This window comes from Elgaria multicarinata, chromosome 1 (genome assembly GCF_023053635.1).
Source record: "Elgaria multicarinata webbii isolate HBS135686 ecotype San Diego chromosome 1, rElgMul1.1.pri, whole genome shotgun sequence".
Lineage (NCBI taxonomy): Eukaryota > Metazoa > Chordata > Lepidosauria > Squamata > Anguidae > Elgaria > Elgaria multicarinata.
Genome location: NC_086171.1, coordinates 17,957,452 through 17,972,179, shown reverse-complemented (window position 1 = coordinate 17,972,179; position 14,728 = coordinate 17,957,452). Strand labels below are relative to the sequence as shown.

The following is a 14,728-nucleotide window of genomic DNA, read 5'->3' as shown; positions in this document are numbered from 1 at the left end:
TTATTTATTTATTTATATAGCACCATTAATGTACATGGTGCTGTACAGAGTAAAACAGTAAATAGCAAGACCCTGCTGCATAGGCTTACATTCTAATAAAATCATAATAAAGCAATAAGGAGGGTAAGAGAATGCACCAAACAGGCAGTATAAAAGTCAGAGCAAAATCAAGTTTTAAAAGCTTTAGGAAAAAGAAAAGTTTTTAGCTGAGCTTTAAAAGCTGCGATTGAACTTGTAGTTCTCAAATGTTCTGGAAGAGCGTTCCAGGCGTAAGGGGCAGCCAAAGAGAATGGACAAAGCCGAGCAAGGGAAGTGGAGACCCTTGGGCAGGTGAGAAACATGGCATCAGAGGAGCGGAGAGCACGAGCGGGGCAATAGTGTGAGATGAGAGAGGAAAGATAGGAAGGAGCTAGACAGTGAAAAGCTTTGTAGGTCAACAGGAGAAGTTTATATTGGATTCTGAAGTGAATTGGAAGCCAATGAAGAGATTTCAGAAGTGGAGTAACATGGTCAGAGCGGCGAGCCAAGAAGATGATCTTAGCAGCAGAGTGGTGAACAGAAACCAACGGACTATGAATGAAAACATCTTTTTAGTTATTTTGTTCTTCTTATTCCAGCAAAACGTTGAGCCAATCTCTCCCCAAGAATACCAGCACCAATAGCCTTGATGTTAGATTCATAAAATTTGAAATTCATTGTTTTCCTAAGCTTTAGTCTAGAATAAAGATGCTTATTTCATCAGGGTTGATCCACATTTGGAAAATATTGATACAGTGCTGGAAGAATTAAGTTTCAGCATATTTCAAAATTATGCTATAATGATTTAAGGTAATAGAACAAAAAATAGAGTATGGTATTAAGTTGTTCTGTAATAATTATAATGTGCAATTAATAAAAGTTCAGTATTGCAATTTGAATTATAACGTATTGACACTATGGGTATATGCTTCTTATGGTTAAGCTAAACTATGGGAACGGTCATATATATTGACAAAATGTAACACAGACATACACTATAGTGTGGCAGAGGAGGCCTTCACTTGCTATGTTTATGAAACAGATGAGTTGTTACGGAGGTTAAATATGAAGTTGAACCAAGTCAAGAGCAAGCAAAGAAGATTCTGGGCTATCAGGGATTCTCCTTACCTCCCTTGAGACTTTCACCTTGAGATTTTATCTTATCACAAAGAATGTCTTAACACAAAGTCAGCAGAACAAAAGAAGTAAATTATAAATTGGTGTTAAAATTGAGCTGTTATAGCATAACCTACGTTACTAAATGTAGACTCAAGGCCAAGATAATTTGGCATAACATCACAAAGTAAACAGCTTGTTATAAACCACAGCTTCTTCTTCTTATTATTATTATTATTATTATTTATTTATATAGCACCATCAATGTACATGGTGCTGTACAGAGTAAAACAGTAGATAGCATACATCCATGCATTGCCCATTTTACAAAAAAGTCTCTTTAAGTGGGTTCTGTGCGCAGGTATGATCACATGGAAAACCCCCACAAATGACTGGTACATATGTGTGAACAGATCTTATAACATTTCTATAGAGAAAGCACATCAGTGTGCAAACCAATAATGATGATGATGATGATGATGATGATGATGATGCATGAGAGACACTTGTATGTGTTGGAGATCAGCTACATGTTCAGACTACTGCAAAGCCATAACTGGTCAGTTTGACCTAAACACTCGATAAGTTTTTGGAACAATAAGCTCAACAGATGTTTCTAACTTTACCAGTGCAGTCATCACCAATACCAGGGTTCATTCTGTCTTTGCCAAATAATAATAGTAACAACAACTGAAATAAACTGTGTGCAGCTGCATGCACACAGAGCCTATACAGTGGTAAGAAAGAAACGGCAAAGGTATAAACGGGTGTCATTGTTATTAAAGTCCTACAAAAGAACCTCCCCAGCGGTTTACCTCCGTCCCAGCCGCCAACCCTCCTGCGGGGAGGTGGTACAGAGCCAGGAAAGCGGGACCCCGCCTGCTCTCCAAGAAGTCCTCCAGGAGCTTCTGGTTCCCCTCGTCTTCCACAAACGCGCTCCATTGGTCTTCCTTAAGCTTCAGCCAGCGCGCCAGGCGGCCTCCCAGGAACTGGACCCTCGCGTCCTCCGCGAAACTTTTTTCCTGCACCGTCTCGTCTTCGTCGTCTTCCATCCCCCGAGTCCAATATTTACGGCGGAGGGTCGAGGGAGGCGCGCCGAAGCGTCACCAAGGGCTCCTCGGCGCGGGCTCTGCGGAGGCACTGGGGACGCTTTCGTAGCTGCTGTGTTGGGATGCGCTTCAGGTCAGCCCCAGCCTCTTCCGAAAGTCGAAGACGCCGGGCCTCTTTCGCTCCCCTCTCACCCCGCAGCCTCGCGCGCCCTGGCAGCTCACCTGCTCCTATTTGGCTCCCCGCCGGCGGCCCCTGCGTTCCCTCCCTAAGCCGCTGCCTGCTCCAATCAGCTCTCATTAATTACAGCGCGGCGGCGGGGACCGCGTCCCGTTGCCCTGGGGACGAGCTAAAGCCACTCCCAGGCCACCCGCAGCCGCTCCTCCAGGGAACAAATCACGTCTCTTGAGCCACTTTGGAACCCGCCTTTTGGGGGAAGGAACCACCGGCCGCTGCGACGCCGGGGGAGGAGCTGGCGAAGGACGCCTGTTCCTGAAGAGCGGTGATCCCGTACGTTGCTGTCCCAGGCTAGATCTACACTACTGCTTTATTAAAGTGCACCGATGGAACACATGACACAAGCCATATACCGCTTTCATAGGCCTGGTTCAGACAACACACTAAACCATGTTGCTTAACCTCAAATGCATTCCCTTAACCTTTTGTGGTTAGGCAGCATGGTTTAGTGTGTTGTCTGAACCAAGCCATAGTCTTATTTCTTGCTTTTTATACCACCACAAATGTCATTGTGTGTCCTACCATTTATAAATGCACAAGAGGGATATAGCACTACCGTGATGGGATAGCAATGATTTGACACAAGGTGTAGATCTGGCCCCAGCAGGTCTGTGTGGAAGTAAGTCCTATTCAGTGTGTATAGAATGGCTGTATGTCTGGTGGGTCAGAATCACAGGTGACAACTGTGTCTCCGAGAGTCCTAACCTCCCCACCCACCCTTCCCAAGCATGCACCATATAACGTCCTCCACATGAGCAATGGACCCGCTTTCTTCTTCTTTCTTTCTTTCTTTCTTTCTTTCTTTCTTTCTTTCTTTATATAGCACCATCAATGTACATGGTGCTGTACAGATTACACAGTAAATAGCAAGACCCTGCCGCATAGGGTCCTCCACACTTTCTCCTCACTTTCTGCTTCTGTTACTTTAGACTGCTACAGGAAGCAAGCTTTCAAATTGCACAGAACTCTTCTTCAGGCAGTGTTTGCTGCACTCAAAAACAAAACAGCCACCAACTCAATTCAAGCAAAGAAAGGCAATGTTACAGGATTTTAATTTTTTGGAATTTTATTTGGGCCACTGCCAGAATGTCACAGACATTCTAGCTTTTCACTTGCAGGTAAAATTTAAATGACAACCCAGAACTGATTGATGTGTAATCCATTATGGTGCAAAAAATAGATGTTGAATTAAAAAGAGTCTCAGATCTTTTCTGTCTACAAGTGGAAAGAACCACCCTACTCAGGATAGATAAGAGTTTCTCATTAACAATCATGTCAAGTTGAATTAGTGATGGACAAAACTCTATCAAAACTTACTTGTAAACTTGTGCAAGAATCCTATCTTCCAGCCAGGATTGCCAAAGGTTGGTCTGTGGATAGGTCCTTTATAGTTCTGTCTGAAACCAGGAGAGGATTCACTGCCCCACTGACATCGGCTCCACCAGCCTCCACTGTCAATGTCGTTTAAGAAACTCTAGTGCATAAGCTCTTCTTAAGGAAGATCACACATTCATCGAGATGGCAGCTACCCACTTGAGTACTTTCCAATACTTTTGAGTACAGATCCAATACTTTTATGTTCTTAAAATTCATGTTTTCATTTTCCATTTTAGAGCCCATTTCTAATAAGGTGTTTAGTCATATAACTGCCGCCTCACACCAGAGATGCTTGCTACTTTAACCCAAACATTACTTTTGAGATGTTAGTTACAGTCAATCAGTACATATCAATGTATATGCATGACGACTCTGGCTGCTATTTTTCAGTGAACATAGCCATTGAGAAACGGCATTCCATAGTTCAGTGATTGAGCACGCGCTTTTTGAGATCGAGAAACCCATCAATTTGGTTTCTCGGTTTCTCATTTTTCCAGTCCTCAGTTCATTTCATCCCAGTTCTACATCAGTTTGCCTGACTTTTTTTTTATTTAACTTTACATAAAAATTTGCATGCATTTTTGTGCAATTTTCCATGAACACATATTTTTGTATGCAATTTTGTCTAAGCACTTTCCCTTTATACTTTTGTACATTCTTTTCACTAATATACACTTTTAAAAATATGAGGTTCCTCTATGTACTTTTGTAGGCATTTTTTTGCTCAGATCACTACCTCGCAAAATTCTTAGAAGTGCGAATGTCAAAGGATAACTTTGTTCTGGGTTGCATATTTATTTGGGAACTGCAAACTAGGCACGGTCTTATCCAAATGCAAACTGTACAAAATTCCTCCCCTTTCTTACATGCTTTGTGTGTAGTTAGTCACAGGTTCACTTCCTGGCATCTCCAATTAAAAGGACCAGGTTGGGGATGATGGGTAAGATCTTGGTCTGAGAATCTGAGTGCCATTGGCAGTCAGAAGAAACAATAGCGGAGTAGATGGACCAATGTTCTGATAAGGCAGTTTCATATGTATTTGAGGAAGCGGTATAGGGCAAAGACTGAGCCTCAATAGCAGAATATTTTGCTTGCAAAAGATCCTGGGTTCAACCCGTGCCATCTTCACATGAGGCTGGAAAAGAGCACTGGCAGGTACTCTGGGCAATATTGAGGTAGGTGAGGCTGTAATCTGTTCTTGATTTGGGAGCCTCAAGGGTTCATAGCACAAGTGAATAATGTAAATTATTCTTTGTAAATTACTCTGATGAAAAATAGGCACTGTGTGGGTGAGAGGGGAAACAAACAAACAGCTGCAATTTACAAAGAAGCCTAGTTCAATCAACATAAAATAACAAAATAAAAAACAAAAGATAAATTTACAAAATATTCCTGTATAGCTTATAAAATAAGTGTTCTCACATCACTTCACTCAGTTTGGAAGAAGCTGCCATTATAATGCCTTGATTTCAATAAAAATCAGATGCTTTTTTTGATAGAAACCTAAATGAGTGAATAACCTTATTCTTAGCATTTTGTTAAAAAAGAAAAAGAAAAGTAAAAGCAAAAATAGGTGATTCACGTTTACTTTCCCCAAGGAACTGTAACCAATGGCTTAGAGATAATCCTATGACTCCTGGGGAAGTGTCCCAGGGAACATAGGATTGCTTGGAAAAACCCTTCCGAAGTCAGAGATAGTGCTCCAACCTTGGAAGGGGGAGTTGGATAACTGACCCTGTTCCCTTGCAGCTGATGCAGAAAAACTTGCTGGCTGCCCTCCAAGGTTGGAAAAGCAACTTTGGGAAAGGGGGTGTTCTGGTGGGAGGGGAGGAGACCATAGAGGCTAGTATTGCAATAACCGGAGACTCCTTCAGCTTCTTTCTCTCCCCTTCCAAAGCACCCTTGGTAGATGGGTTTAAAAGCCCATTTACCAGAAACACCAAAGATGTTGGACAGGGAAGGAAAGAACCTCTCCACTGCACCTCTGGCCCTGCTGGCTTCAGTCCAACAGGGCATAGGTATCCTGGAAGCCTCCCAAGTTCAGACATTTTTCTCATAATTTTGTAAGGACCCAGGATAGAGCCTGCATCTCAACAGTTGCTATCACAGTGAGCAACTAGGTAGCTCCTTCAAAACCAGTTTGACCAAATAGTTTTTCTTCCCTATTATGTTTTTAAAATGCTTGCAATAAAATTCTTAGTGTAACTTTTGACTCCAAGAGTTGAAGGAGCTTCTACTTTGTAATTTATTATTTATTTATATAAGAATGTATATCTGGCCCTTCTGGTGCTTATGTGCGCCACCCAGGGTGGCTAACAATTAAAACCAAGAATAAAATACAATCAAATTCTAAAAAAGAAAAATGGACAGCTGCAACAGGTAATACCAAGATTTCAGATAAAATTTACCCAACCCTAAACAAGGATTTTGCCATTTAGCAAAACACTATTAAAAAGCATCCCAAATTAACCTCCTGGGACAAAGAATCCCAGTTTAGGTATGGCCATTGCCCCCATCCACTGTGCCTGCATGTAGTTGAGGAATAGAGAAGAGTCTCTTCCATCAGATCTTAGGGTATGGGAAGTTCCTAATGCAGCCTTTCCCACCAGATGTTTTGGACTTTGACTCCTATCAGCCCCAGCAGCATGATCAACGGTCAGCAATTTTAGGAGTTGCAAGCTAAAACATCTGGAAGACACTAGGTGGGAGAAGCCTGGATCTACATCACTTACGGCACAAGGGCATCACCAAAACTTTGGTTTGTAGCCAAAAAAGACAGGTTGCTTGCCTGTAACTGTAGTTCTTCGAGTGGTCATCTATGCAGTCACACATATGGGCTCTGCGCCTGCGCAGGGCCAGCTTCGGAAACTTCTCTAGCTGAAAACGTTTTAGGTGGGAAAACGTTTTTACCCCTCCCCCACCGTCCACTGAGCATGCTCAGGGGTTCCCGCCTAATCCCCTCAGTTCCTGAAACCGCCTAAACAGTCTCACTGAGGAGAACCACCAGGTGATCAAAAAATAATGACTCCATAGTGGGGACGATGGGAGGGTTGTGTGACTGCACAGATGACCACTCGAAGAACTACAGTTACAGGTAAGCAACCTGTCTTTCTTCTTCGTGGTCTCTGTGCATCACACATATGGGCGAATAACAAGCTGACTACCGGAGGTGGATGGTGTCAGATGATGGATGAAAATTCAACGGATTGCCGATAAGACGGCACGCCCAAAGGCACAGTCTCTACGCGCTCTGATGTCCAGACGGTAGTGACTGGCAAAAGTCAGAGGTGTCGACCAGGTATCCGCTTTGCAGAGGTCCGGTATGGCAATACCTCTTTCAAAAGCTGTAGCAGTGGCCCCTCCTCTGGTGGAGTGAGAGCGCACTTTCCCCTTCAGCGGGGGGCCAGCAAGTTCATAGGCTAATTTAATAGTCTGAAAAAACCCAAGCAGATATTCTCTGCAGAGATGCTTGGAGTCCCTTTTGTTTGACCTATAACAAACAAAAAATCTTAGGGATCTCCGGAGAGTCACTGTTCTGTCCAGCGTATGTAGTGTTGACTCAAGAAGAGTTGTCGGCGCAAGGAAAAAGCTTGGCAGAGTAAAATCCTGTCCAAGGTGAAAGGAGAAACAACCTTTGGAAAAAAGCTGGGTCCGGTCTAAGGACCACTTTGTCGGCATGAAAACCCGTATAAGGTGAGTCCATACGGAGTGCCGCTAACTCTGATGCACGTCTAGCAGACGTTATGGCAACAAGGAATACCACCTTAAAAGTCGGTAAACACAAATCTGTCTTTGCCAACGGTTCGAAAGGCTTGGCAGACAGTGCTTTGAGCACCATGGAAAAGCTCCATTGCGGAACAAAGGGACGAAGGGGTAGAACTGTATTTTTCATCCCTTTCATAAAGCGCTTAACCAGTGGATGAGTGAAGACCGAACAGCCCTAAATCCATAAATGTGAGGCAGAATCGCTGCCAGATAAACTCTAAGTGAGGAAACTTAAGGCCTCTTTTAACAAGGAAAAAGGGAAAGTGAGGATGGTGGAAATAGGCTCTGAAAGGGGTTTCTCATTCCTGCTTAGTGCCAAGGAGGAGTGAGCTTCCCATTTGGTAGCATATGACTTTCTAGTCACTTGTTTCTTAGCTGCTAGAATTATGTCCCATATATCAGGGGGTAAGGATTGACAGTCTAACATTGTGGTTTCTACTATGAAGTCCAGAGAGCTCAATAAATTGAGGATTACTCCCACTGCCTTCGATAGCATCCTCTTCTAAGATGCCACTAGAAGCCAGTTGTCTAAATATAGGTAGACTTTCACCCTGTGTAGGCAATGAACTGCCATATATTTTGCAAACATTCGGTGGGCTGTGCTTAGGTCCATAGACGCACCCAAACTGGGACATATCGGTACCTATGATAAACCCAAGGTACCTCTGGCGAGTGTTCTGAATGGCTATATGGAAGTATGCATACTTATGTGTATGGGGCAAAACCTACTCCCTTCTTGAGGAGCAGCATTAAGAAAGACAGTGTGTCATCTGTAATTTGCTGGTTCTGATGCAGGAAACGAGATGAGCAATGAGATTGAACAATCCTTCACCATCGGATGGTAGGTCTTCAATCTATTTCACAGAGTGAGACCTGCTAAGCATAGGTATGCATGCGAAGCGCCAGAGCGCGCACCATCGCTCTCAACTCACAGGGAAGTGACGGGTCATGTAAAGTTGCTGACAAGAGGAAAAGTTGTATGTGGACATCGTAACTAGATAGTGTATGACTCTGGGGCCCAAAGCAGATGAATATGTTCTGAAAACTCCCCTTGGGGCTAACTGAACTAATATAGAATTGGAACACGGGTGCACAAAGAAAAAAACCCATGTCCATTAGTGCACTTTAAAGATTCTGCACTTTCCAATGTCAGAGCCATCAAAGAAGGGCCCTTCCAGGAATTTTTAACTGTCAGAAGCAGTGCTGGGAGGAAAAATATCGACACTGGAGTTGGCTTCTCAGTACTTACAGCATGAGATACAAAATCCTGCACTTTATTTTCCTAGTTATGTGTCTCAATACCAAGCCTGGTCATCCTCAATGACCGGGAAGTGGTATAAGTCCTCCAAAGGAGGTTCTGCCCTGTGTAGGTGATGCAGAAGAGAGCAATGTTGAGACCGACTGATAGTCCTCAAAGGATTGAAGGGAATCAGGTCTATTCTTATGCTCTAACTCATCTTCCCCAAGTTGATCTCCTAATGTCCCATGGAATGGGGGTGGAATGGGGAAGAGCTAAGTAATTGTGCTGACGCATTGTGGCTGTAACAGCTGAGCCCTGTGTATCGGTCGCAATGACAATGATCACGGTTGTACGTATCCTCATCACGGTACTAAAGCCAGTATCCATGCTTGTATGGTATTCTCAGGAGCCGTGGCCCATTTAACATTGTATGCCCTCCTCTTCCAAGGGGGGGGGGGAGCCCCAAGAATGATGACATCAGACATCATGGTAATAAAACGCTCTCCATTGAAAGCAAAGCACTCAGAGCGTAGAGACTCTGGAATGGGGACCTTGAAATAGGTGGTTAGCTTGCAAGGTATACACTGCCTGATGTGGTGGACAGATGTCCATTGGCTTTGGAGGGGAGAGATATTACATCTCACCCTCTGACATTGAAGCTGCATGCGAGATGCCCTCTTGGTATCAAGAGTCTCAGCGTTTGTACCAAAGAGCTATTAACATTATTGTGTTATTGTCATTTTCAGTACCAAAAATTTCAACCTTGGTACCAAAAAAACCAGTTATGTTCATTGCCAGTGTCAGCATAGAGAACTCCAGCGTCTGCATTGTAGATGCTAGTTATGTAATTGCCACTGTTGGTATCGAGGGCTCCAGTCTGTACCGAAGAAGCTACATTGTTGCCGGTCTCGGCATTGAGGGATTCATTCTTGGTACCGAAGAAACTAGTTATATTGTTGCCAGACTCGGTATCGAGAGGCTTCAGGCTCCGCACTGAAGAAGCTAGTTATATTGTTTCTCGGTATTGAGAGCAGTCTATGTACCGAGAGGTCACAGGCTAGGCACTGAAGAAGCTAGTTATATTGTTGCAAGTCTCGGTATCGAGAGGCTTCAGTGTACTGAAGAACCTAGTTATTATTGCTACCGAGGAGGCCAGCCATGGGGACTCTAACAGTAGTGGTTAGATCTGGCTTCCATCAAACGGCAGATCCTCTGGGACAGCCCTGCGGACCTCAGCTACGCATGCCTTCGTAGCGCAATGGAAACTACCATGGCTTTGAGGCGCAGTCCGTAGCGTGGCGTGCTGTATTAAGCTATTGTCGAGAAAGTCTCATAGCCTCAATACAAAAACATCTGCCAGTTCCCTTTGGTCATCTGGCAAGAATCCGGAGAGAGATGTAATATTCCCCCATAAAAAGAGCTTACGTTTTTCCATTGTGGCTTGGCAATTATGCACACAAAGGGATAAAGCTGTAGAAGAGTATACTCTTCTCTCCAGGCCGTGCAACCTACGGCCTTCTTTGTCCACTGGTGCATTATTTGTATGTAAATAGGAACGGGACAATTTAGTCCTGCATCTTATAAATATATGTTATCTAGCCTCCTCGACGTTGTGGCATAGAGGAGGGCAGCTTCCATGATTGTTGTGCTGTGCGCAGCAGCACAGGCAAATATGGAATAGCCACTGGGGTTGATGACCCACAGTATACATCATCGTAAACTGGGTCATTAAACTTCTCTATAGGTTGGGATATTTGAGCCCCTAGGGACCTTGCCATTCTTTGTACCTTATCAGTAAAGTGTGCTAAGTCCTCTGAAGGGGACACCACGTCTGCAGTGACCACGAGGTCATCTGGTGGTGATGTATCTTGTGAGGAGTCCGATTGGTAATCCTCCTCCGATGGAACATCCAGTCCCATGTCTAATGTAGGCAACGTTTGCAATTGGAGGGTGGTTGGCGGAAACGCGGGTACGGGTCGTGTTGCCGTTCCTACGGATACTGATAATAGTAATCTTGGTGCCTTCTGTGTCTCCAATCCTCGTAATAATACGGAGGATACTAGGGAGGTTGCCAATCAGTGTAATAGTCCCACATTCTTGGAGGGAACAGATGTCGCTCATCATAGGTCATATATTGAGGACCTGAAAGAGCTAAAGCCGGTGAACGACCCCGGTCGTATCTGTAAGGAGGCGTATGTCAGTATCGATAGCCTTCGGTATCGACCGGCGGTTGCTGGTGAGGCGTGTGTCGGTATCGATAGCCTTTGGTATCGACCGGCGTTTGCTGGGGCACTTGTCGGTAACGACGTCCGTCGGTATCGATGGGCTGTGGTTCCTCTCAGTACCGAGGGGAACTGGGACCCCGATCAGGTACGGTATTATCCAGGGAGGAACTTCTAATTTCGCCTTCCGAAATCGATGCTCTTACGCTGGGATCATCTGTCGGTACTGTGATGATCTGCAGCGGAGAAAATATCGGTGAGCCAATACTGTGCCCTGCCTGGGGCAGAGAATTCGATACCAGTGGTGCGGATGGTGTCGCCCATCTCGGTATCGAAAATGGTCTCGGTAGCGATAGCCTCGGTATCGGGCTTATCGGTTCCGGAGGAGACCTTTGCAATGAAAGGCTCGACATCGGGCTCCTGTGCCCTGTCGGATGCCTCGGTACCGAAGTGCTTGGTACCGGGCTCCTCGGTACCGACAAAGTCGGTTTCAACGGTTTTTTTCTTCCCATTTTCCGTCTTAAGTTTGCTCTTTTCTTTCTGGGGTTGTCAGCCCCAGAATGCTCTCTCACTCTCTTAGAAATCTTCTTTGCCGCCTTTGTTGATGCGGCTGAGAGGAGGAAGGGGGAAACGATAAGGCTTCACTCCGCGCGGGAGGAGGTTGGGGCATAGACTCCATTATAATAGGAGATTTGGAGCGTCGAGATCCTCTCGGTACCTCCACTGCCTCCAACGCCTTTTTTCAGAACAACGCCCAAAGGCGGTCTGATCGGTTTTTTCTCGCTTGCCTCGAGAATTTTAGACAAAACACACAAGATTCCACAATGTGTGTCCCCCAAGCAAAGCAAACAAAGGGAATGTCCGTTGGTTAGCGTGATCTTCAGCCCGCAAACGGGGCACTTCTTGAAGAGGCCTTGATGTGCCATAAGCCACAAGGCTAACTAACAACAAACAAATTCTTTTTTTTTTAATATATAGAAAAGATTAGAAAACTGGAGAGAAAAGACAAGAAGGAAAATAGAATATTTTCAGCTGAGGTAAAGTATACCACACACAAGAAGTCTCCACAAGCTGTTGACCCTACAGGCGGTTGAAGAGAACTGAGGGGATTAGGCGGGAACCCCTGAGCATGCTCAGTGGACGGTGGGGGAGGGGTTCCCGCCTAAAACGTTTTCAGCTAGAGAAGTTTCCGAAGCTGGCCCTGCGCAGGCGCAGAGCCCATATGTGTGATGCACAGAGACCACGAAGAAGAACAAATCATTAACCTACCCTGTTTCCCCGAAAATAAGACAGTGTCTTATATTAATTTTTGCTCCCAAAGATGTGCTAGGTCTTATTTTCAGGGGATGTCTTATTTTTCCATGAAGAAGAATACGGTACACATTTATTGTTGAACAAAAAAAAGAGGTCTTATTTTCGGGGGGATGCCTTATATTACAGCGAGAGGCAAAACTGGAAGTAGGTCTTATTTTCGGGGGATGTCTTACTTTCGGGGAAACAGGGTATACAGCACTTGAGTAACAGGGGTAATATGATTCTGTGAGTGCCCACCAGCACTCTCACTGCTGCATTCTAGTATAGTGGTTGGAGTGTTGGACTGGGACTCAGGAGATCTGGATTCTAGTCCCCACTCAACCATGAAACTCAGTGGGCCAGTCATTGACTCTCAGTGTCATCCACCTCTGTTGTGAGAAAAAAATGGAGAGGACTACATAAGCTGCCTTGAATTCCTTGCAGGGGGGGAGAAGGGCAGGATATAAATGTTATTAAAAACAACAACAAATAACTTCTGAATACTTTTCAAAGGTAGCTCCATGTGGGGTTTATTGCTGTAATCCAATCTAGACGAAAGTAAGGCATGTGTCTCCATGGTCATATCTGACTTCATCAGGAATAAATGCAGTCAGTGTACCAGTATGAGCTGGACAATGGCACTCCTGGCTACAGCCACTACCTGAGCATCCAACTGCAAAGCTGAGTTGAGAAGCACTCCCAAATTGCAAAACTTAGTATCAAACACAACCCCATCCAAATAAGTTCCAGTACCTAGTTTGTTTCTCAAATACTCAACAAATAATATTACAACAGAGATCTTGTGGAGCTAGATCTTTTGCATAAGTAATGTGCTGGGAAACCATATCAGTTGTTTTCCCATTGAGCAGATTTACAGTGATAAACTGCTTCTGAAATGGAGCAGTTTCAAAAGTAATTTGTAATATGGACTAGGAGTCAGTGTTGGCTGGTGCCCAGTAAGGGTAGTAGGGAAGAGGGTGGGTCAGAGCCAAGGGGTGGGTTGAGATGGAGTTGCCAGCCCATCTCAGCAAGCCAAACAACACTCTCCACATTTTGCTACAATCGACTGAACAGGAAATGAAAACTGAGGCATGCCACTCCAAGTGTTACAAATAAAAAGCTTTACATAACCTACATGCTACCCAAGCCTAAAACATATATATTACAGTCCCACCCCCGCAAGCCTTTAAAATAACTGCAGATCCCCAAGACCACCCCAAGGTGTTTTTTTTACAAACCCTGGGGCCAACCCAAGCCATAAAAACTAGACCCCAGAGGCCTTACAGACCTTTTTTTTTTAAAAAAAACTAAAAGCTAAATTTCATTTTGGCTGATGCTCCTGTCTGCTGAGGCGAGGAAAAATGCATCCAGAGAGGCAGGATGTGATAACGGTAGAAGGAAAGAGAGCAGAACAAAGGTAAGGAGGTGAAAGGGGCTAGGTGGAGAGATGACCTGAAAATTGCGCAGAAATAGGAAGAAGAGAGACCAGAGTGTGGTTGACAATCATCAGAATCATGTTAAGAAACAAGACACAATCAAGGGAGAAAAGGTTTTTTTAAAAAATAAATTGGGCAGGCCCACATCACATATGGTGGAACTAATTTAAAAAAATAATTTGTGGAGAAGGATGGAAATGATCTTTACTATGAGGCATCCTCCCATCCCCGAAAATAACTAAATTTAAATGTTTAAGAGGCAGCAGCAGATAGCAGTTCGCAATCAGAGCTGCTGCATGAACTCTCTCCCTCTTCCGTCAAGCATGCATTTGCTTCATACATGAGCCAGCCAATGGGTCATGTACGAAGGACCATTCTTATTGGCTCACGTTAGCTGCATGTTTATTTCGGTTCATTCTCAACAACACCCGTTCCTACCCATCCATAGAGAAAATGGGGTCATTTTTGATTGGGAGACTCAATAGGGGCTTGCCAAGCTGCCACATTAATTTTTTTTATGAATTGCCAGCCAGAATCAGGGGATTGTTCCTAAAGTTGCTTTCCCCATGCATTTGAATGGGGGTGGGGAGAGAGATTCATGTGTTCATGATTCAGTCAATGCTGCTGCTGTCAGGCCCACCTACTCCACAACACACTGCTGCAGAAATGCCCAAACAGTTTGGGGCTGAGAATAGGGAGATTGATAATGGGGAATGCTGGGGACAGGGAATTTAATTTGTGGGGGGAGGAAGGTGCTGTGGGTGGTATGTTTCTCTAACTGTTTCAGTGCCCAGACAGGCACAGAGGGGTGCTGCTATGAGAGGTTAGTGACTAGCTGCCCCTGGTAGAAGTGGAGTTGTATGTCTGCTGATTTTATTTAAGACTGTACTTTGCTGCCGCTGAACTGTATTGTGCTTCTACAGCACAACCCTATACATATTTACCCCCCCAAAAACCAACAACTTTGTTCAATAGGA

At 44.5% G+C, this 14,728-nt stretch overlaps 1 protein-coding gene across 1 annotated transcript in view; it reads right to left on the bottom strand.

Annotated features, from left to right (window-relative positions):
- DNAH11 (dynein axonemal heavy chain 11) overlaps positions 1-2,186 on the bottom strand; it is a 176,286-nt gene extending 174,100 nt beyond the window's left edge. The window contains exon 1 of the mRNA XM_063123804.1: positions 1,950-2,186. Coding sequence (XP_062979874.1) covers positions 1,950-2,186 — 237 coding nt within the window. The remainder of the gene's footprint in view (positions 1-1,949) is intronic.
- Between the last annotated feature and the right edge of the window lie 12,542 nt (positions 2,187-14,728).